At 41.7% G+C, this 20,965-nt stretch overlaps 3 protein-coding genes across 3 annotated transcripts; 2 read left to right on the forward strand and 1 right to left on the reverse strand.

The window, feature by feature from the left end:
- Positions 1-1,093: 1,093 nt before the first annotated feature.
- On the reverse strand, positions 1,094-8,709 carry maff (v-maf avian musculoaponeurotic fibrosarcoma oncogene homolog F). Its single transcript, XM_071542799.1, has 3 exons — positions 8,581-8,709; positions 4,539-4,629; positions 1,094-4,272 (listed from the first exon to the last, which is right to left on the reverse strand). Exons 2-3 carry the CDS (start codon positions 4,569-4,571, stop codon positions 3,829-3,831), a joined length of 477 nt encoding a protein of 158 aa, XP_071398900.1. The 5' UTR covers positions 4,572-4,629; positions 8,581-8,709; the 3' UTR covers positions 1,094-3,828.
- Positions 8,710-9,863: 1,154 nt separating this feature from the next.
- On the forward strand, positions 9,864-13,922 carry tomm22 (translocase of outer mitochondrial membrane 22 homolog (yeast)). Its single transcript, XM_071542802.1, has 4 exons — positions 9,864-10,127; positions 10,969-11,087; positions 11,777-11,894; positions 12,589-13,922. The coding sequence occupies exons 1-4, from the start codon at positions 10,038-10,040 to the stop codon at positions 12,661-12,663; spliced, it is 402 nt and encodes a 133-aa protein (XP_071398903.1). The 5' UTR covers positions 9,864-10,037; the 3' UTR covers positions 12,664-13,922.
- Positions 13,923-15,534: 1,612 nt separating this feature from the next.
- Positions 15,535-20,894, forward strand: dmc1 (DNA meiotic recombinase 1). The gene is made up of 13 exons (XM_071542803.1): positions 15,535-15,591; positions 16,410-16,454; positions 16,577-16,723; positions 16,879-16,961; positions 17,870-17,922; positions 18,054-18,095; positions 18,189-18,261; positions 18,926-19,030; positions 19,165-19,237; positions 19,469-19,583; positions 20,312-20,372; positions 20,495-20,611; positions 20,761-20,894. Exons 1-13 carry the CDS (start codon positions 15,535-15,537, stop codon positions 20,828-20,830), a joined length of 1,041 nt encoding a protein of 346 aa, XP_071398904.1. The 3' UTR covers positions 20,831-20,894.
- Positions 20,895-20,965: the final 71 nt, after the last annotated feature.

Raw genomic sequence — 20,965 nt, forward strand, 5'->3', positions numbered from 1 at the left:
GATACTTGGTTTAAACAAATGAGACCATAGTCAAGATAATTGGCAGCCTCTATCTCACATTAGCACACATTATAGTTTGTTTTTCTCCAAATTAAGACTACACTTCCCATAAACCCCCTTGCTTCCAGTCGCAAAGAGGATGTTGATCCTTTGGTTTTGCTTTCCTGAAGAGGATCAACATGTTGGAAGTGGTTTCTCCATTTCTTCCTTTCCCTCCTTCCACCATCTGCTGCCAGAAACTCTTTCAGCTTTAGCTCCGTTTGCTCTGGAAGAACAGAACCTCTTCGTGTTTTTGTGCCGTAAAGCGATCCAGCAGATTTCCCTCCACATCCACCAGGTGAAGGAGAAACAATGGAGGATGCAGAGTAGAGGCTGATAGAGGCTGACAGGCGATGGTCTCATTTGTTTTAGGTAATGATAGTAACGTCTCAAAATGATAAACGTTAAAATGCTGCATATAGCACCTTTAATATCAATATAATTCTCCCTGCTAAAAGATGATGTGAGAGTGTGTGATCTGCTCTGTGGGCCCTAATCAAAAGTGGTGGGAGTGTAAGTTCAGTTTTTAGATCATTAGTTCCAAGCTACGCACTTAAGAGTCACACATACTCATCCATGTATTTACACACCGTACAAACAGTGTATAACGGTTTCTAGCCCACTTGAGATGCATTAAGGAACATTAGGGACTTACCAGAGGAACTCCAAGGAAGATATCAGGGGTCTGCTGGTGTTGCTGAGTCACTAAGTCTACAGTTATTGTGTGTATGTACGTATGACTTAGGGTGTGACTTAGGCAGTGACTGAAAATGAACTTAACTTGTGGTGAATTTGTCACAATACTTGGAAAAACAGCGATTCTCCCTAGTTTCATTTAACATTTTTAACATGCAAGCCAAACGGATTATTACGTTTCATCTTCAGCCAGAAACAACAGTTAAATTTATATACTTTTGCCTCAAATTATATCTTTTGATCTGCAGTGATAACTTCAGCAACACACACAAAAACCCACTTACATGCCACATACCCCCCCCCCCCCCCGGCCCACAATCACAAGTACACCATTGTATGTACAATATATACAACATTTATTTTAATTAATATATAAAATAGACAATGTACTTAAATTTTCACCATAGAAAAAATACATGTAATAAATACAAAGACCATTTTTGTTTTGTGGTATTACAAAACATCCAGCACAATTTGACAGATGTGAGACGTTAAAATATTACTGAGAATAAATGCTTTGCAACATTGATATTCATATAGCTAAATATATGCCTCATATCTTTAGGAGTATTTGTCAACACAATATAATGTGTTACAACGCCTGCTTTTAAAATGATATTGCTAGCACTATTCGATGGCCTAGTCCTCCATTAAATCCCAGCCTATTGGAGCTTAGTTAACACGGCTTTACTGAAATATAACAGATTAAGGTTTTCAAGTGAATTAAGCACCGCCTCTTTCCACCTTCTCTCTCCCCGCCTGCCTTCCTTCCTCACTTTCTTTCTCCATCTCTCATCGACTCTTCTACCTTCTCGTTCCATTCTTCTCGCCCGTCTTTCTCGCCCTCTTTTTCCACTCTCTAATTATTTTCCTTCAACGCCCCGTGGACCCCGCCCATCCTGCCAATTCAGAAGTGACCTTAATTTTTTTTCCACAAACAACATACACATCATTATAGAAAAATAATATCCCTCCAAGAAGCCACTATGACAAGCCAGTACAAACATGGCAAAAAACACACACACACTGAAAATCATCATACAGCAATATGGCCATTGGCTTTTAGCATATTTCTACATAGCTAATAATTAACATTTTGAAAAATAATCATCGTCGTCACACAGTACAATAATTAGACGTGAGAATATCCCCAAACTAGTCATACGCAAGTACTTCTGAAAACATACATAACATCACAGCACTCGTTAGCTTGTCTTTTCGTAATATCTATCTTTAAATACAAATAAAATATAGAATATAGCTCTGATAAATGTCACTCAACATTTTCGTCTCTCAATGGTACGTACAAACATTACAAAAAAACAACAGATAACAGGAATGTATGAAGAGAATTTGCATCGACTTAGCGTAATTCCTACCAGATGCGGTTCTGCGTTGACGCGTTTCAGCAAAATGACCAACATCTGTTGTTGGGAGTCTACCAGATATGAAAAAAAAAGCCACTAGAGACTGTAGCAAAGTTAAAGCACAATAATACCTATGGATACTGAAGGGCGCATGGTGGATTAGAGATCAGACAATACTAGACTCCATAGAAATAACAAAGAAAAGAATGTGTGGCCATGAACTCTCAAGATGGAGCTCCGGCGGTCTGTTTTCAACCTTTCCCCTCCAAAGTTTGCATTCTTTTAGCTCCACTCATGCATTAAAGGCATTGGATCAATGTGAGAAACACTTACACCTGCCACTACAACACAGACACAATCCTCAGGTAGAAAAAGGTAGAGAATACGGGGTGGTGATTCCCAAAAACACTGGCTGCTAAGAAATTCACCGTTTCAATGCGCCGCTTGCAGAAATTCACGATTAACAACTGACTAACAAAACTGTTTTTTTAAATTCTAGTCGGCACGGGCTGGCATGAGAAACAAACTGCTAACTTCAGACTACATGTGCACCAGGAATGCAGACACAGTGGAGCTGGAGGAAGCTGCAGATACGTCGGCTCCACCCTGGCATTTCAGTTGTTGGTCAGGTGCCATAAACTGGGTCGGGGAGAAGCCGGGACCTTCCCCCGCAGCACAGCCAGAGAGCACCGGCTTCACAACCGGCTCTGTCGAGGGACGGTGCTGGAGGAACACCTCTGGTCTCTTGTCCTGGCCTCAGTCTGAGCGGCCAGTTTGCCACTGTCCATGTCCATGACTGAATGTGAGGGTTTTGTGCAGGTAGGTGTGTGTCGACTGGGCCTGAAAGCACTGTGATTCGCCGTGAACTCCTCAGGGTTTTGTGAGCGCGTCGATGCTTAACGCCTCGTTCACAATCGAACCCGTTGCATTTGTCTCTCTCATCGATCTACGCCTCCAGAGCTTCGGAGCAACGCACCGGCTCAGAGGGGAAATTCAGTTAAAAAACTGAAATCATTAACCCATATGATAATAAATATCACCAATGTGATTAGAATCAGCCATCATGAAAATTTTCAGTATTAAGAAGGTAGTAAATTTTGAATTAGATTGATTTTGTGATCCTGTAAACATAACCTTAGGATTTGGAATCAAGTCTCTATCACTGTTAGTTTCAGAGTTATGGCTAAAAAATGCGAATTAATTGCGTAATGGCCGAAATCCCAGATCCGAATCACCACCAAAATCTAATCAGCTGTTCCCAAATTTCATGGAAATTCACTCATAATTTTTTGCGATATCCTGCTGACAGACAGACATAAAAAGTAACTAATACAACCTCCTTGGCAGAGGTTAGAACTGTCTTCTTCCTACTTCTGTCTATGTTTACGGTCCGTTACCAAAATTCAATATATGTCACTGCGTTTCCAACGTTCTCCACTAGGTGACGCTGCATCGCCACTGAAATCATCTCCCATTGGAACGAACGGCTTCCTGCATATCATAATCCAACAGGAGAATGAACTGTGAACGAGGCGTAATGCAGACAAGTGTTTAGTAAGTGCCTTTTAATATCTTCCTCCTATTCTCCTGCGTGCGTACGTGTATAAAATATGTGTGTATGCATGCATGTGTGTGTGTGTGTGTGTGTGTGTGTATGCGTGTGTGGGTGTGTGTGTTTGCATTGCAGATTGTGTGTCCCTCCCCAGTCCGGTTACAGCAGCCCCTCCTAGGACGCTCCCTGCTCTCTCTGTGGTTGGGGCTGTGGCGGACTCTTGACGATGGTGATGACCGAGGCGGTGTTGAGGCGCGGGGCGGTGGCCAGCAGGTTGCCCCCCCCGGCCTCCAGCCCCCGGGCGAACCTCTGCAGGGCGGCCAGGCGGGCGCCGAGGCCCTCCAGCTCTCTCCTCATGCCGGCGTTCTCGGCCCCCAGCCTCTCCACCTCTCTCTGCAGCTCCTTCTTCTGCTGCTCCAGGGCCTCGCGCTGGGACACCCGCTTGACCCGGCAGCTGGCGGCGTAGCCCCGGTTCTTCAGGGTGCGGCGGCGCTGCTTCAGCTTCTGGACCTCCTCGCGGGACAGGCCGCGCAGGTGGAGGTTCAGCTCCCGCACCGACAGGGACATGAGCTCGCTGTCCGACAGGATGGGCACGTTCTCGCCGCACTCCCTCTTCACCTGATGGCAAGAGAAAGGAAGAGGGACAGGGGAATAGGAAGGGAGGAGGCAGAGTTGGGAGTTGGAGGAAGTGATGAAAGGAAAAAAACAAGAAAGAAAGAAAGGCAATATAAGATTGGGGTCAAAGAATAATTGACAGGGATTTGAATCAAGTTATTTCTAATCAAAATTATTGTTTTCCCTCTTACAAAAATAGCTAAGGCCATGAACGTGAGTCATTCTTCTTGAAATAATAAAACTGACTTGTAGTTCTGGCCTCGTGTTACCTTCAGGGCTTTGCTGCTTCTTTCTGTCGTCATGGTCTGACTTTGTCTTCAGTTTTTCCCCCACGCACCAGTCAACACAGATACACACACACTCTGGAAGAACAGAAAAGGGACAAAAAAAAAAGGCGTCATCACATGCGATTCAGAGCATCATGCCGTTTTGTTCCCCGTCCAGCCTGACATTTACCATCCGCTCACAAGATGGCCAGTCATGTGTGATTAAAGAAAAGGAGAACCCGCCGATCCTTCATGCTTCTCCAAACGAGGTCTCCCTTTAAAATCCGTGGTTTGATATGAAAGGCATATGAGGTTTTGAAAGTGGCGTGCTTTCTCTGCTGACTGGAATAGTGAGGGGGAAGTTATCATGTGTCCACCCTTTGGTTGCTCAAAGCAGGTGTCCTAACCAATTCCCTCAACACTTCCTCTTGTCAACACACACACCAACGGTTCAAAAGTCTCAGTGTGAAAAAGGCTAACCACGGACAGGAAAACTGTTTCTTGCAGATCTCTGTCGCTGCTGATATCACTCCTTAACTACAGCCTTATCAATATTAATGACGATGAACTTTTCTTAAAAGTTACACTGTGCTGTAAAACAAAAAGGCACAAAAATATATCAAAACAATGAGTATAAATCATAAATAGAGTCTATGCACATTTTCAAATTTTCTAGGTTTTATTGCCTTGAGGTCTGAAATGAATCAGACTTTTTTTCTCCAATTTCAGTTTGACATAGTAACCAGCAAAAAGACACAAAAGGTTGCTCATTTCTGACATTATATCAAAGATGGAAAACTAAAACATCATGGTTGGGTAAGTGTGCACATTCTTCAAGATGAACAACGGAGTGTTCAGCCACTAATAGTGCAAGTGAGCAAAGCGGGTCCAGGACAACAACAAAAACAGGTGTATCAAGTGGTTTTCGACCACGGGGATGTACGAACACGCCACGAGCGCAGAGGAGGCGCAGGACACAATATTGTGGAGAGAGAGACGATCCAGGTTCCTCTCTGCTCAGTCAGTATGTTGGAAGAAGAAAGAGACACATAACTGAGTTTGGAAGAGCAAAGAAATGAAAACCTGATTGTAATGTTGAGTGGAGAGAACAAATGGATAGAAGGAAACACTGTATTAATACTGGAGAAGCTTCAAGTCTGAGAAACCATTTTGTACCGATGTGGACATAGCATTCTTCTTAGTCATATGACAAGTTAGCTTGCTAGCTAGTCTAGCTATGTTACTTGTGTTACCGTCCTATACTGAGCTGGGAATTCTAGTAAATGATGTGCCGATGGGTGAAGAAGCTGGTATGGTGACCTGAAACGCCCGCAACTTCGGCCGTCAATCAAATGAAGGGGCAGAGCTTCCTATCAACGCTGCACTGAGATCCAGATGTAAACACTGTAGCCTTGTAAACATTAAAAATGAAGACTTTCTGAACATCTTTGAAGGTAATAAATCTATTCAATTGTCTTTGTGGTCTACCAACAAATTCTGAATGTTAAAAAGTTGTTTACATGGAAATGGAAAGCTTGCAGTAACAAGTTGTAGTAACAGTGGTATGTCTGTCTGGATGAGTCTCTACCTAACTTAGCACTTCTGTATTTGGGAATTTTCTCCCATTCTTCTTTGCAGAAGAGTTCAAGCTCACTCAGATTACATGGGGACTTCCTATGCACACTGCTGTTTAGGTCAGCCCACAAATGTTCTGTGGGATTCAAGTCCAGGCTCGGACTGATCTTACATTTTTCCCCAGCCATTCCTTGGTTGATTTGGCCGTGTGCTTCAGATCGCTGTCAAGTTGAAAAATGAAATTCTGCTTTAACTTCGAGCTTCTTTCCCAAAATGCCTCTTATCATGAGCTATTCATTTCCCCCTCTGTCCTGCCCAGAACCCCTGAAACATGCCGCCATCATCATGCTTTAACAGTAGCTACTGTGTTCTTTGTCTGACAGGCTGCGTTGGCTCTGCACCAAACATATCTTTTGGAATTAAGATCAGATTTAGAGCAAAAACCTCTACCTTGGATTCATCAGACAATAACACATTTTCCGACATGATTTTGGAAGACTGACTGTGTCTTCTTGATTAGTTAAGATAGGATTGGATATTCTTTTAAGTGAGAAGCAGCTTCCGAAATGGTTATAAGCATGTTATATGCTTGGACTGGCCAAAGTCTACCATACAGTCCTGCAGTAGTTTTAAGGCTGCAGTCGGCGTCTTGGTGAAATAACTCCTACCATGGTCATCTGTCCTGGAGGGACCGACTGGTCTAGGCAAAGTCCTGTCGCTGCCATATTTCCTCCACTTCTTGATTATAGTCTTCAATGTGTTCCAGGGTGTATTTAAGGTCTTTGAAATCTATTTATATCTCTCTGCTGCTTTTAAAAATCCTTAAGACATTGGTTAGCTCCTTCATGCCAAAGCTGGCCTCTGCACACTGACATACGCAACGCAGAACCCTTCAGGGAAATCCTGTTTTTAATTGATCCAATTAGCAAATTAAAAGTTCAGCTGAATTCAGGTGAAGGCAAATTAGCTTTGTGCATGCTCTGGAAAGTTATACATTACCAAGGTGTTTTCATAATACATTGCCGGAAATTAGTAGCCTTTTGTTTTTACCTCAGTTTTGCTGGTTACTATATTGTTTCAGGCCTCAAGGCAGTACAATCTAACAGATTTGAAAGCACAGACTTTTGATATCTGCTGTACATAACCTGCGAAGATAAAGAGAAGACTTGTGTTGCTGTCTTCCTTAAGGATGATTTAGCAAAATTCAGAAAACGTATTGCACTCCCCAACAAACACGTCAGCAATACAGACAGAACGACAGTATCATGGAAGAAAAACAAGTCAATAACAAGTGAACAAACGTGAATTTTGAGTTGTACATTTCCTCAGGCAGGTTGTTGCAAAGTTTAGGGCCCCTGATTTCAATCGCAAATACTAGATCACATTTTATGTAAAAGTTAGAAGTCAAAACAATCACATGAGCTTTAACTGTACATGTACTACTCCTTCTGTTATCATAGGTGTTGTTCGAGCCAATTCAACCCCACAACTACTCCTCGCCCGAAGCACGTGTGGAAAAAAAACCTTTCCTTAAATAGCACCTGCTTTAAAGGCCTGTAGTTTGCTGACCCTAAACTGCATTTCCCGAAATGCGTGGGAAGGCGAGGTTGCTGCAACAATGGTTGTCCAACCAGCCAGCAGACGCCGGCTGTAAACCGATGTGACCGTTTCATAAAGTCAGAGTGATTCAGCAATAAACCGTCTGCCCCGCCAACTGTGTCCTTGGTAGGAGACTACAAGCTCTGACCTGGCTTTACTGCATCTGTCTAATCAGCAAACAACACAATACACTTATGACTGTATTTATATCACGTTTGAAGGCATTAGTAGTACTAAACGTGGCTAAAAAGAGAGCAACATGTGAACTCAGCAATCCTATGCCAATCATACAACCTGTGTTACAGCCACAACAATGACGTTAAACACTCAAACGGCTATTCTTTCCACTTGAGGGCTGACTAATTAATATAAATACAACCCCAATCCAGACATGAAACGGTATTTTCCCTGTACAACCCCAATCCACCCATGTCCTTATACGGAAAGGAGCTGGCGAGCTTGGAGTAGCATGCTAGGCGCTGCTATAGTAAACAGCCATCACAAGTGCGCACGACATCCATTTTAGCAAGGCTTTAAATAATCCCGTTTAAATTGTTTAAAAACATACAGCTTGAAACGACGTAAGAAATCAACCCCCTGTATGTAATAAAGGTTAGACATGCGTAAATACAGCGAGCGGGGTCAAATTATCCACGGCATCTGAGACATTTTTGTTGCTTTGCTGGCTAAAAAACATGCTAGTAGCACCTTAGCATCAACGGTTTCTGACGAGCTAAAGCAGATTAAAGCCAACAGCTGCCTGCTCACTTGTCCTTGGTTGGGAAATCGTAGGCGAATACCAGACTTCAATGTTTCCGCTGTCAGTATCAAAGTAAATATAACGTTTTAACGGTAAAAAACGGCGATTTACCTGCTGGGTCGAAGCGAGTCTGGCGACAAAATGTCAGTCCGCCTTTTCCCGGAATTACTCTGCTCTCTGAGGTTGGATTCTTTCATTCATAAAAAACACAAGCGACAATGACGTAAGGTCCAAAGAATGAGGGCGGATCCTCCCCGCCCCCACGGCGTACTCCGGGAGGATGTAAACAAGGAATCCCTACATCCCAGAAGTTTTCCATGACCAGGCGCCTGCTTTTTTTCCCTCGGCCTTTCTGCCATTATACGTTCCCTGGAAAAGATAAACACTTCACTGGAAGAGACTTCGGTGTCACACCTCACGAATGTTACTCTTCAGAATCGGACCTATTTGAAGCCAAAGAGAAGCTACGTCCATATTTAAAAGCCCTAAGAGGGAAATTCAGCAGAATCCACATTAAAAAAAAACTGTTACAAACACACAAAAATACACACGGGTAGGAAAAAAGGAGTTAGATCCTAAAAACCCTAAAGGTCATAAACAAAAAAAGACCCGCCCCCACCCCCCCACACACACACATAGTTTACAGTCAAAGAGTGACGTTAAGTTAAAAGGGAAATATATATATATATTTTTTTTCCTCAGAATTCTGACTTTAAAGCAAAAATCCCAGAATTCTGACTTTATTCTCAGAAAATCTAAATGTATTTTAGATACACTTGGAGTTGCAGATATATGTTGTCAGCAGTGCATGGGAATTGGGAGGAATGTGTTTCCAGTTTAAAATATATTTTGAGTGAATGTCATTCATTGGTTGGTTAAGTGCCAAATTGTCTGATACAATATTTTCTATACATTCCTTTTCCTCAGTTATGTTGACACATTAATGAAAGGGAATAGTATTTTCTTAGTGTTAGTTTGATGTTACACAGCAGCCTACAGTGGGAATCCCAAACTGTTTCATGTCAGGGAGTCCCAAACAGATTAAACACATTGCACTACATACCTTGATTTGAGAAGATTTTACTTACATAACTTTGTATTATAGTTGTAGTAGCTGTAATAACAGTAGAGAGAGTGACACTTATGTCGAAAGTCATTCTTATCTTCTGTGTACCAAGTTTTAGTGAATGAAATAACGGTAATAGTAAATTTAAATCTTTCTAGGACCCCTAGGGGGGCCAGGACCCCACTTTGGGAACCACTGGCACAGTATTTTTGTGTTGTTGACCACACAGCCTGATATTAGCCCTCCCGTACGGCAGGGGGCGCAGTTCATTTTCTCTGAACCACCCAGTGACCCCTGGCTGCTCCCATCGGCCAACGCACATGCACGCTTCTGAGTGACCTCAGGCTGTCGCAGGACCAATGCACGTCTCGTAGCATTAACATTTATGCAAGCCGGTGGAAAATCAGGAAAATCACACTAAACCGACCAACTATTTCACTGTTTTTCCAAGCGACTCAGACGCTGATCCAACCGAACAGTCAAGGGCGGGCTAGCAGGCACCATGGCCGGAATCGAAGAGCTTTCCCCCGCTGCGGGCCCGGTCGCAACCCGGCCCCCTGAAGACGAGATTGAGGATGAGGACGATGAAGATGTAAGTAGCTACTCATTGAATCAGAAGTCGCTAATGTGACTAACAATGACAATTTCGTGTCATCGTGTGTGGCTTGGTCTATTTCTCTGGCTGAATCTGGAAATAAGCGGCTAATGTTACTGCTAGCTAACGTTAGCCAACTAGCTACCGGATAGTTTATCCTGGCTTTGACCCCTTTGTGAATTCATGCCCGTTGCCAGTATAGGAAAGGTTAAATAGTCATTTTTTTGGCATTTCATGTCAGCAATTACTTTAGTATCATGTCATTATCTTCATGTTCTGGTAATGACTAGCCAAGAGGCCCCATTCCTACTGCATCGATACCAGCTAACCCAACCTCTGTCATGGCCCTGTTAGGCTTAGTCAGTGTGTATTTTAGTTACTTAATGAGTGAATGTGTATTTGCTTTCTCTGCATGAGAGGTGTTAACGTGGGGTTGCTGTGGTGTGCTCGTTTACAACCTCAGTGTAGTCCAGTTTCAAGTTCAAGTGTCAAGTTTATTTGTCACACACACACACAGCATACACAGGGTAAAAGGTGCAATGAAATGCTTGTATGCTGGGTCCTCTCGGTATAAAAAGAATAGTAACATGTAATTCACAAACAAATAAAGAATCCAATTAAAATGGAAAAACAGAAGTTAAGAGGGAAATATAAAAGCATAAGAACATAATGTAGTGCAAGTGATGTCCAGTGCACATGAAGTCTCATAGTGTTTGACTGTCCATATTAAAGTTATTGCTGCCAGAGAGTGAAGGTGTCCTAAGACAGTGGTCCGTCTGATGGCGTGTCTCTGAGGTCCTAGTCAGTCATGTCTGATGTCTGTCTTCCTCTCTGTTAGCTGGACGAGACGCTGATAGAGAGGCTGTGGGGTCTGACAGAGATGTTTCCCGACACGGTGCGTAGTGCTGCTGAGGTTTCTGCACACTGCTCCGTCTCCCTGGCCAAGAAATTATACAGGTATGTTTCTTCAAAAAATGGTGGGTGTCTTTACTTTCCCCCTCTCCTTACTGTGAGAAGACATCACATTGCTGTCATATGGTGAATGTGTGTGGGGTGGCAGGCAAGGAAACTATAAAAGACGTCTTTTATAGTTTCCTTGGTGGCAGGGTAGCCTATAGACCAGTGGTTCTCAACGTGGGGTCCGGGGACCACCAGTGGTCCTTGAGGGCGTTCCAGGGGGTCCCCAGCAAATTCATAAATTGTTGAACTTCAGCATTATTTCATTTACAAGAAGTTAACACAAACAGAGAATGTAGAAGAATGACTGTTTTGATCATAGTTTATCTGTTATCTCTCTACCTACAGTACAGATAGTCATGGAATTCTGGACAGAATCATATCTGACAATAAAAATATTCTCAGATTTGCGTCTGAGAGACAAAATCTCATCATATGGGGGTCCATGGCCCTAATGTGGACTGAATTAGGGGTTCTTGATATGAAGAAGGTTGAGAATCACTGCTATAGACCGTCTTGCAACTGGCAAGTTTTAGGTTTGATCCCAGCAACCACCATTTGTCCCTTCAAAGTGTCCTTGAACAAAACATTGTACCCCTAATTACTCACTCATTGTAATGCACTATGGATGTCTCACTGTTTCATGGTGTGTGTGTGTGTGTGTGTGTGTGTGTGTGTGTGTGTTTCAGTTTCTCCCGCTCGGCGCTCTGGGTGGGCACTACCTCCTTCATGATCCTGGTGCTTCCTGTGGTGTTTGAGACGGAGAGACTACAGCTGGAGCAGCAGCAGCTACAACAGCAGAGACAGGTACAGTGTGTGTTTTTTTTGTGCACATGCAGGCGGATGTTGGCATCTAATAACCAGCGGGTCCTCATGCTTGGAAAGCTTTGCATAACCAAATGAAGCGAGGACAAAGTGCAGTCTGCACCGATGCTCATATTCAGCTGTTTCTTCATTTGTTAACTGGTCTGAACACCAGAGAGTACAAAGAGTGCAGACAAGTCCATCATGCTTAGCTAAAGTTACAGGGACTGGAATCAGATTTGTTTCGACTCCCCACCGGCACCAAAATCTCTAACCTGGCAGGGTGACAGGTTACCAAAACTCTGTTCAATAAACGAGCTGCTTGTGAGTCATGTGACTTTTGTAATTGGCTAATTGGTCAGTGTGAACCTGAACAAACCAAATACAAAAATGCAACAAAAGTAAACTTTTTCATTATGGTTTAGACCAAAGAAAACAAACTGTAGGTGTGATTGTACCCTTATAATCCATGCCCTACTTTATCAGATTACAGAGACTTTGTGTGTGTGTGTGTGTGTGTGTGGAGGATGGCACTAACACTGGGGCCACACAAGCTTAAAATGTACACATTCATGGTACTGTAAAGTCGTCTGTATATAAAAGCCCTTACCAAATGGCACGTAACACAGGTTTTTAGAATTATTACAGATTTATGACGCTGATAACTGACCCGACTGATGCCCCGCTTCCCTTCCAGATCCTGTTGGGTCCCAACACTGGGATGTCTGGTGGGATGCCGGGCATGATGCCTCCCGCCCCGGGCAAGATGTGACGAACACGACGGCCCGACACGAGCATTCGAGAGCCGCCGCTAACGGTGGAGAGGAGAGGGGAGGGGGCGGCTCGACGAGGAGAGACAGAGAGACCAAGGAGAAGGGGAAAGAAGAACCAGAGGAAAAGAAGAATAAAAAAGCAAAAGCTGTGTGCCAACGGCGCAACGTTATGCTCATTCCTGCATCAAGGGTTGGCCAATCGGATGGGAGGAGGAGGATGATGTCACGATTGTCATTTCCTTGGTGTTGCAGTGTGGTACCTCTCTCTCTCACTGTCTCTCCTTACTCCAACATCTTGCAGAGACTGATTTCCTGGAACACTGTCCTTATATTTTCTTTCTTTTTTTTTTTTTTTTTAAATATATGCTTATAGCGATTATAAATAATGTGTGTTCCTTAGGGGACAGCAGGTACAGGTGGATAATTATAAAAATGGGGTGTAAAACAACCTCTAGCGGTTACAAATTGTATGTGTGTTTGCAGTCTGAAGAATGTTCATGTAGACGTGTTTCTTTTATTGGCATTCTGCGTTGAAACTCTTTGTCCATCGTCAGATGTTTGCTGGTTCCACTTGTATGTGGAGAATAACGCTGAGAGAACATCTGACAGAACAATCCTACGCAACTGGGGTGCGTTGTGAGAGGTGCAGCATACACAATGTAGCAGATAGAAATGTGATATACAGATTGGTCTGTTGCACTCCTGCCTTTTCTACATGGTGCGTTTCTATCTGTCCATTTGTGATGTTTCACCACAGCATGGTAGGTCATGCGATGCCACTTACTTGTAGTCGTGGTTGACGTTTTATCGTGTCTACTGGTTTTGTCTGCACCCTACAACTGACCAGTACCTGACACATCCAGGTAACCATGGTGATCCTGTTGATGGAGGGGTGTTCTAGGCAACGGAACCCAGATAGCATGCGGTTTTGCAAAGAGAAAGCCACAACATGTTAGAAGTTTTTACATTGTCATGTTTCCCAATGAGAATATGTAAAGTAAAAATAGTCATTTGAGACTGAAAATGCCTCATAAGTCTTTTGACAAGTTTGGCCCCGGTGGGTTTTTGTGATGAAATGTCTCAATGTTACCATAACATGTCCAGTTCAGTCTTGAGAGAATGTAATTTCCTTTTCTCTGTTGTCAACCATTTGGATTTTACAGTCTCACCTCTGCACACTGAGCAAATCTGTCTGTTTTCAACATGACTGCGCTAATTAAAACACCAATGAAATGGAAAGCATTGTCTTTACTTTGAATGGTTGTGATAGATGTCATATTGACTGAGGTAGAGTATATTAGGTAGAGTTATGATGTAGCTACTAGACTTCAATTGTCACTGAATTATTACTATAGTATTTTAACAAAAAAGTGTTGTGACAAAAATACCTTGTTATAGAGTACAGTATTTGACAGGGACACAATTTAGCAGCATGAAATCAGATGCTGCCTTCAGGTGCTCCTTGTAAGCTCCTACTCCTGAGGTTGGCAGTAGTCGTAAATGCAACATAAGCTACTTTATGTTCTCATCATGGAACTTTTACCATCAGTTGACAGGGATTCAATGCTTTCCGCACCCTAAATGTCGCATCATGGCAACTCGGGTATCAGGAAACTGCAACTTTCCCAGTCATATGCTACCTTCAAGTACTCCTTGTAAGTTCCAACTTCTGATTTTGGGAGTCATAAATAGGACTTTTCGTGTATTCAGGTACTGTTGGTCGTAATTAACAACAACAGAGACCCTTTAACAAAAGCCACTCTGTAGGTGGCTGTCACTGTATTTCATAAAGCAAATGGCACAGAGCTATTTTGTACTGCAGTGGCAGGATGAAGACAAAAATGTGTATCAGGCACAAAACTGGTGTTTTAATTAATTTGTTAGCCATAAGTTATTGTATATACAGTATGTAATAACTAAAAGTTTAAGAGTGAAAATATAGGAACACAGAACAATACTAATTATTTGCATAAAATGGCAAACAATACAATGTAATAAAATATATTACTTTTACCATTGTTGACATAGGGTCCATGCTGTCTGTCTCTAAATGTCACATTTCAGCAACTTGGGTATCAAAGAAAATTCCAACTTTCTCATTCGTATTCATCACTTTGTGGGAGCATTCATGTGCGTTTAGCTCGTAATTATGACATTGCCACCAACATCTGAAGGCAACAATATTTTACCTCTTTCTTTTTTTCTTTTTTTTTTATTATTATTTGTGCAATAAAGTGATAACAATACAAGTGTAAAACAATACAAAACATGGCGTTGGAAAACAGGACAGAAGAGGTAACAGAGTCACAAAATAATCAGACATAATCAAAACAGAACAAAACAAAAAAAAAGAGAAAACAAACCAACAAACAACCAGAAAGAAAAGAGGCAAGTTCAACTCGATCGTTACCTCTGTTTCTACTATAAAACCTCCTTGGGTCGTTCATGTTTGTAGTTGAAGTATTTCCGACAGCACGTGAAGGCAACAAGAGTTCTTGTCGAGGATTCCCGCCAGACGGCGCGCGCGAGCTGCCCCAAGAAGCGAAGATCAATCTGCATTTCACTTAAATTGTTTTTTTGCTATTAGTTTACTATTTTCACCGTTAAAACTATTTGTACATGATAGTGTGGTAGTTTTGGCGACTCTGGTGACAATCTTGATTATCTTGAGAGGTGTTGAAAAGTCAGAATATAACGGTTAAAGTTAGTTAAGTTAGCTAGCTGGCGTCTTTGTTGAAGGTAGAAAGACTAGCTAATGTTAACAGTAACTACCTATCACTGGTTATCATCAAGCCAACAGACTGTTTGACAGAAAGTGAACCAGCAAATTACTGTTTTTCGCCAACTTGTCATCCATAACTGCATTCAAAATGAAAGCTGCAGAGGATCAGGTTGTGGAAGAGGGCGCTGTGTTCCAGGATGACGAGGTGAGAGCAGTTTCCTTTACATTACACTTAGCCATGGTGGCCCCCACAGCTGGATAAAATATAAATACAAATGTAAACATCTGGCCTTATTCTTCAGCCCACCCAAAACAAATGCAATTACTGCATGTCCAGATATCATCATATAAATAGTCAAATAAAAGCCATTAGTAAACTACAACACCTAATATTAATGGAACTCATCTTGGAAGGGCCCCAGGTGCAAACCTGTAATCTCAGAGCCAAAAGTTACCCTCACCTAGGGCTGGGCAATATGGTTGAAATCAATATCATGATAATCATAAGGATTTTCCTCGATATCAATATATATCACGATATGGCTCATGTATGCAAAATCACGTTAAATAATCAAATTAATTTTAATCTCATTGAACCCAATGGTAATGTTAGGTGTGATGTCAAACAAAATAGAAATATTCTAATAATATTCCTATCATACCTCATTTTATGAGAGTTATTAGGCTAAGTAAAATTTGCTTGTCATCATCAATTCAGACAGCAGAAATGTGTCACGATATCAAAATATCTTCATATCATCATGAAGACGATTAACGATAATATTGAATTATCGCCCAGCCCTACCCTCACCCACCACATCTAAAAAATATTCAACACTATAATGACATTACAGGACAGTATGAGACAATACAAAGCAGTCTGCCAGCCTGAGAGAATTAACTTATTACCACTGCTAGTGCTATCTTTCAGGTAAAGGCTTGATTCCTATTTAATCACTGGGTTACCCCTCAGAATTTTAGCTCATGTGCTTGGGTATTTTTTTCTTTGTCTCTGCCCAACAGGAGTCGTTCTTCCAAGACATCGACCTCCTACAGAAACATGGGATTGTGAGTACAGCCGAGCCAAACAAACCCAAAGACGTCACATCAAATGAAGTCACTTCTCTACACACTTCATTCTTTCTTTGTTATATTCTTCTCTCTCCTTTCCCTTCCCCCCACGTCTGCAGAACATGGCAGACATCAAAAAGCTGAAGTCGGTGGGTATCTGCACAGTGAAGGGGATCCAGATGACCACTCGCAGAGCTCTGTGCAACATCAAGGGCCTGTCGGAGGCAAAGGTGGAAAAGATCAAAGAGGCTGCTGGGAAAATGCTGGTGAGAGGAGATTTACTGTTGGGAACTTCCTGCCATTCTTTCACTCATTACGATCCTTTCTCCTCCGCGGCCTTAGAAACAAACTGGTTGAGAAATGAGATAAATAACGACGTAAAGACAGTTTTATGTGTTAGATTGTGCTCTTTACATTGTAGACCAATGGTTTCCAGACCGCCTTTGAGTACAGCACCAAGAGGAAGCAAGTGTTCCACATCACAACTGGGAGCCAGGAGTTTGAGTTAAGACTGACCCTGATGTTCATAACAATTACCTGCAGATATTATTTACAACCTTACAACATTTTATATTTATTTACAATTACATATATACCAGGATTGGGGCCATTCATGAATTGAATTGAGAATACATGGTGAATTCCAATTCAGTTCCTGGAATGTGAATGTGAATGTCACCCAGCTCCATGGAAACGAAATGTGAATTGAATTGGAATGACAGGAAACAGAACTGAATTCCATGAAATTCCATGAAATTTCACTTCCACTCGCTAAACATTATAAATCAAACTTTATGAATCAAATAAAAGAGAGTTAAACAAATCAAATACATTCAATAATAATGTATGGATTACGATTACATGTTATGCATCAAATATCACCTGAAAGGCACCTTTAACATTTTATGATATTCAGTATTGATAATATACTGTACAACACTATGTGTAATCTCAGATATGTGGTAAGAAAAAACAAAAAAACATGAAATTTCACTGAATTAAATTCAACTTTCGGAAATTACAATCAATTCCAATTCTATTTCCTGTAGGTTTTTTCAAATTCCAATTCCAATTCCTCAGTTGAATTGGAATTGATGAGTTCATTCATGAATTGACCCCAACCATGATATATACTGTATGAGAAATTACCACCGGACAACAATGCTGGTAAATTTTTGCTGCTGCTAGCAAGTTTGTTGACTCTATGAGACACATTGGCATTTAACAAACTGTTAGAGATCCAGTTTTATTCTACAAATCTAGTTGGCTGGTAAAATAGTGAAAGTAAATTTAGAGATTTACCAGACACTGAGGTTAGTGGACATGAAAGTTAGTTTTTCTGATTGTGTATCACTCTAAATATTAATAAGTCATGACAAAGCTGTTACAATATATGAATTGTATCTCTGCAGTAAACTGATGGGTGGAGGTGTGGAAAGTATGGCGATCACAGAGGCCTTTGGAGGTGAGGAGACACCTTACTATACTTCACTGCACTCTGATCCGCCATGATGTCTTCTTTTTGTTGAATATATTATTAGACCGCTCAAAAATCACTCAGAGTTGCAAAATATCCAACTGTATTTCATCCCACAGAGTTCCGCACAGGGAAGACCCAGATTTCTCACACACTTTGTGGTGAGTGAGTAGTCTTTTTAAAATCTCTGCTCCAAGTTATAGTTAATAAAACTATAAATTGATTCAAACTGACTCTATGTCTGTGTTGTCCAGTCACATCTCAGCTGCCAGGAGAGGACGGGTACAGCGGAGGGAAAGTCATCTTCATCGACACAGAGAACACCTTGTATCCTCACTGCTGGGAAACACCATACGCTGTTTGACACGTGCCATTTGATGGATGCTTTTATCCCAAATAGATTACAGTGAATTCATGAGTGAATACATTTTAGCATTGGTGACCCTCGTGGGAAACTTGGCTAATGTTAGTGCCATGCTGTACGCATTGAGCTGTACAGGACTATCCCCCTGTAGGCTCATTTTGACAATATTGTTGACAGATATTGTGCTCAATTTCTTTGGTATATGACACGATGAAACTGTACAGTGACAGTTCATGTATACTTACTATCTGTTACTACTACTCCATGTTATCCTTGAATTGTGAGTGGCTCATTGTGGAGCCATTTTTTTCCCCTGATGAAGACGTTATGGTCGAAATGTGTTGGCTCTATGCCATGACAATAATAGCTTTTTACATTTCAAGCTTTTAGTCTCTTCCCTCCTTACTGGATTTAGAGCACCTTGGACTTTGTGCATGCAGCTCAAGAGTTTACTTCTTTCTCACTGGAGGTTTTCAATCTCAGAGCTAGTATCTCAGTTTTCTACAGATTTGATTCCTGTTCCCAGTGAGCAGCTATAAACTTCAGGACTTCACTGCTGTTTCTTAATCGACAAGAGCGCCAAGTGTTACCTCTGTATATCCTTGACTTGTGTTTGTCTGGTTCCAGTCGCCCAGACAGGCTGAGAGAAATCGCTGACAGGTTTAATGTGGACCATGATGCTGTGCTGGACAACGTGCTTTACGCTCGGGCCTATACCAGTACGACTCTACAGTTAATTTACACTAGAAAAACTTTGATAGTTTGAAGGAAGATAGTTTCATTTGTGGTGTACAAAGGAAAATATATACTGAAAAACTGTCTCACAGTGTTGATAAAAGTTTATAAGGTTTCTGTTCTTCCTGCAGGCGACACCAGATGGAGCTGCTGGACTTTGTAGCAGCCAAATTCCACGAGGAAGGAGGAGTCTTTAAACTGCTGGTACATGAGAGAGGAAACTCTAAAAACACTTGTTATCACATTATCATCTTTTTTTGGTTTTCCTTTCTCTCTCATTGCAGTCATCTTCCCAGTAAAGGTGTTACAGGTCAAGAGCTAAAACTTTCTTGTTTGTTTTCTCTTCAAAAGAATGTGTATGATAAACAATACATAACTTCAGCAGCGGGGATTCTTGGCCTCGCTCCTCTCAGTCTCCATCTTGTCTCCCGGCAGATCATCGACTCCATCATGGCTCTGTTCCGGGTCGACTTCTCCGGTCGAGGAGAGCTGGCTGAGCGGCAGCAGAAACTGGCCCAGATGCTCTCCAGGCTGCAGAAGATCTCTGAAGGTCTGAGCCGACTGAGCCAACTATATCAGGGTTGGGGGTCAATTCATGAATGAACTCATCAGTTCCAATTCAACTGAGGAATTGGAATTGGAATTTGAAAAAAACCTACAGGAAATTGAATTAGAATTTCAGGAAGATTAAATTAATTCTGTGAAATTCCATGTTTTTTTTTTGTTTTTTCTCACCACATATCTGAGATTACACGTAGTGTTATATATTATCAATACTGAATATCATAAATGCACAACATGTAATCGCAATACATACATTATGATTGAATGTATTTGATTTGTTTAACTGTCTTTTATTTTATTCATAATGTTTGATTTATAATGTTTAGCGAGTCGAGACAAACTCTCTTAGAAGTGGAATTTCATGGAATTTAATGGAATTCAATTCTGTTTCCAATTCACATTCCGTTTCCATGGAGCTGGGTGACATTCACATTCCAACTACAACTCCAGGAATTGAATCGGAATTGAACCATGAATTCTCAATTCAGTTCATGAATGGCCCCAACCCTGATGTATTTATGTAAAAGTCACAGAAAGGGAATGTGTTCAACAGGGAATGTATGCAGAAGTAAATACAGTAATTTATGGACTAATTCTCTTTTTATGTCTCGCTTGACGGTCTCCGTAATATGCATATAAAGGGGTAATGTTCCCTATAATGATGATTACTGATTTCTGATTCATTTCACTGGCTTCGATTTGTGTTTTCTTTAGAGTACAACGTAGCAGTGTTCATCACCAACCAGATGACAGCTGACCCCGGTGCAGGAATGACGTAAGAGACCGCCGGTTTTCTCAGTCGGAATAAATAAACAGGACAAGGTTTTTGTTGTAGCTTGTAATTCTGTTTTTGTTGCTGACATATCCGGTGCAAGCATTGACGGGGGTGTTTTTCAGGTTTCAAGCCGATCCCAAGAAGCCGATTGGAGGGCACATCCTGGCCCACGCCTCCACCACCCGGATCAGCTTGAGGAAGGGCCGCGGGGAAATCAGGATCGCAAAGATATTTGACAGGTAGTTACCGCCGCCTTTGTGTCAATTCAAAGGGATTTTGATGCTTTCGAATGCAACGCGCCACTCATTCACCATTCACAGGGGCCACTAACATGCTTTGTTTTTGTTATTCCTCTGCTCATTTCTCTTTTTTTTGTGACTTCCTCTAGTCCTGATATGCCTGAGAATGAGGCCACTTTTGCCATCACTGGTGGAGGAGTTGCTGATGCCAAAGAGTGAAGAAGAAGAAGTGAAGTATAGAGACAGACCATATACCATTACAGTTGCCTGTTCCCATGCATTTTAACTTATTTAAATTATATTTATAATGTTATATTATGGTGCTTTTGACGTTGTTTGTATTTATTCTAATTC

The sequence above is a fragment of the Centroberyx affinis genome, unplaced genomic scaffold, assembly GCF_046629955.1.
Source record: "Centroberyx affinis isolate AG114_WGS23_722 - 3 ecotype Tasmania unplaced genomic scaffold, CSIRO-AGI_Caff_v1 ptg004188l_1, whole genome shotgun sequence".
Lineage (NCBI taxonomy): Eukaryota > Metazoa > Chordata > Actinopteri > Beryciformes > Berycidae > Centroberyx > Centroberyx affinis.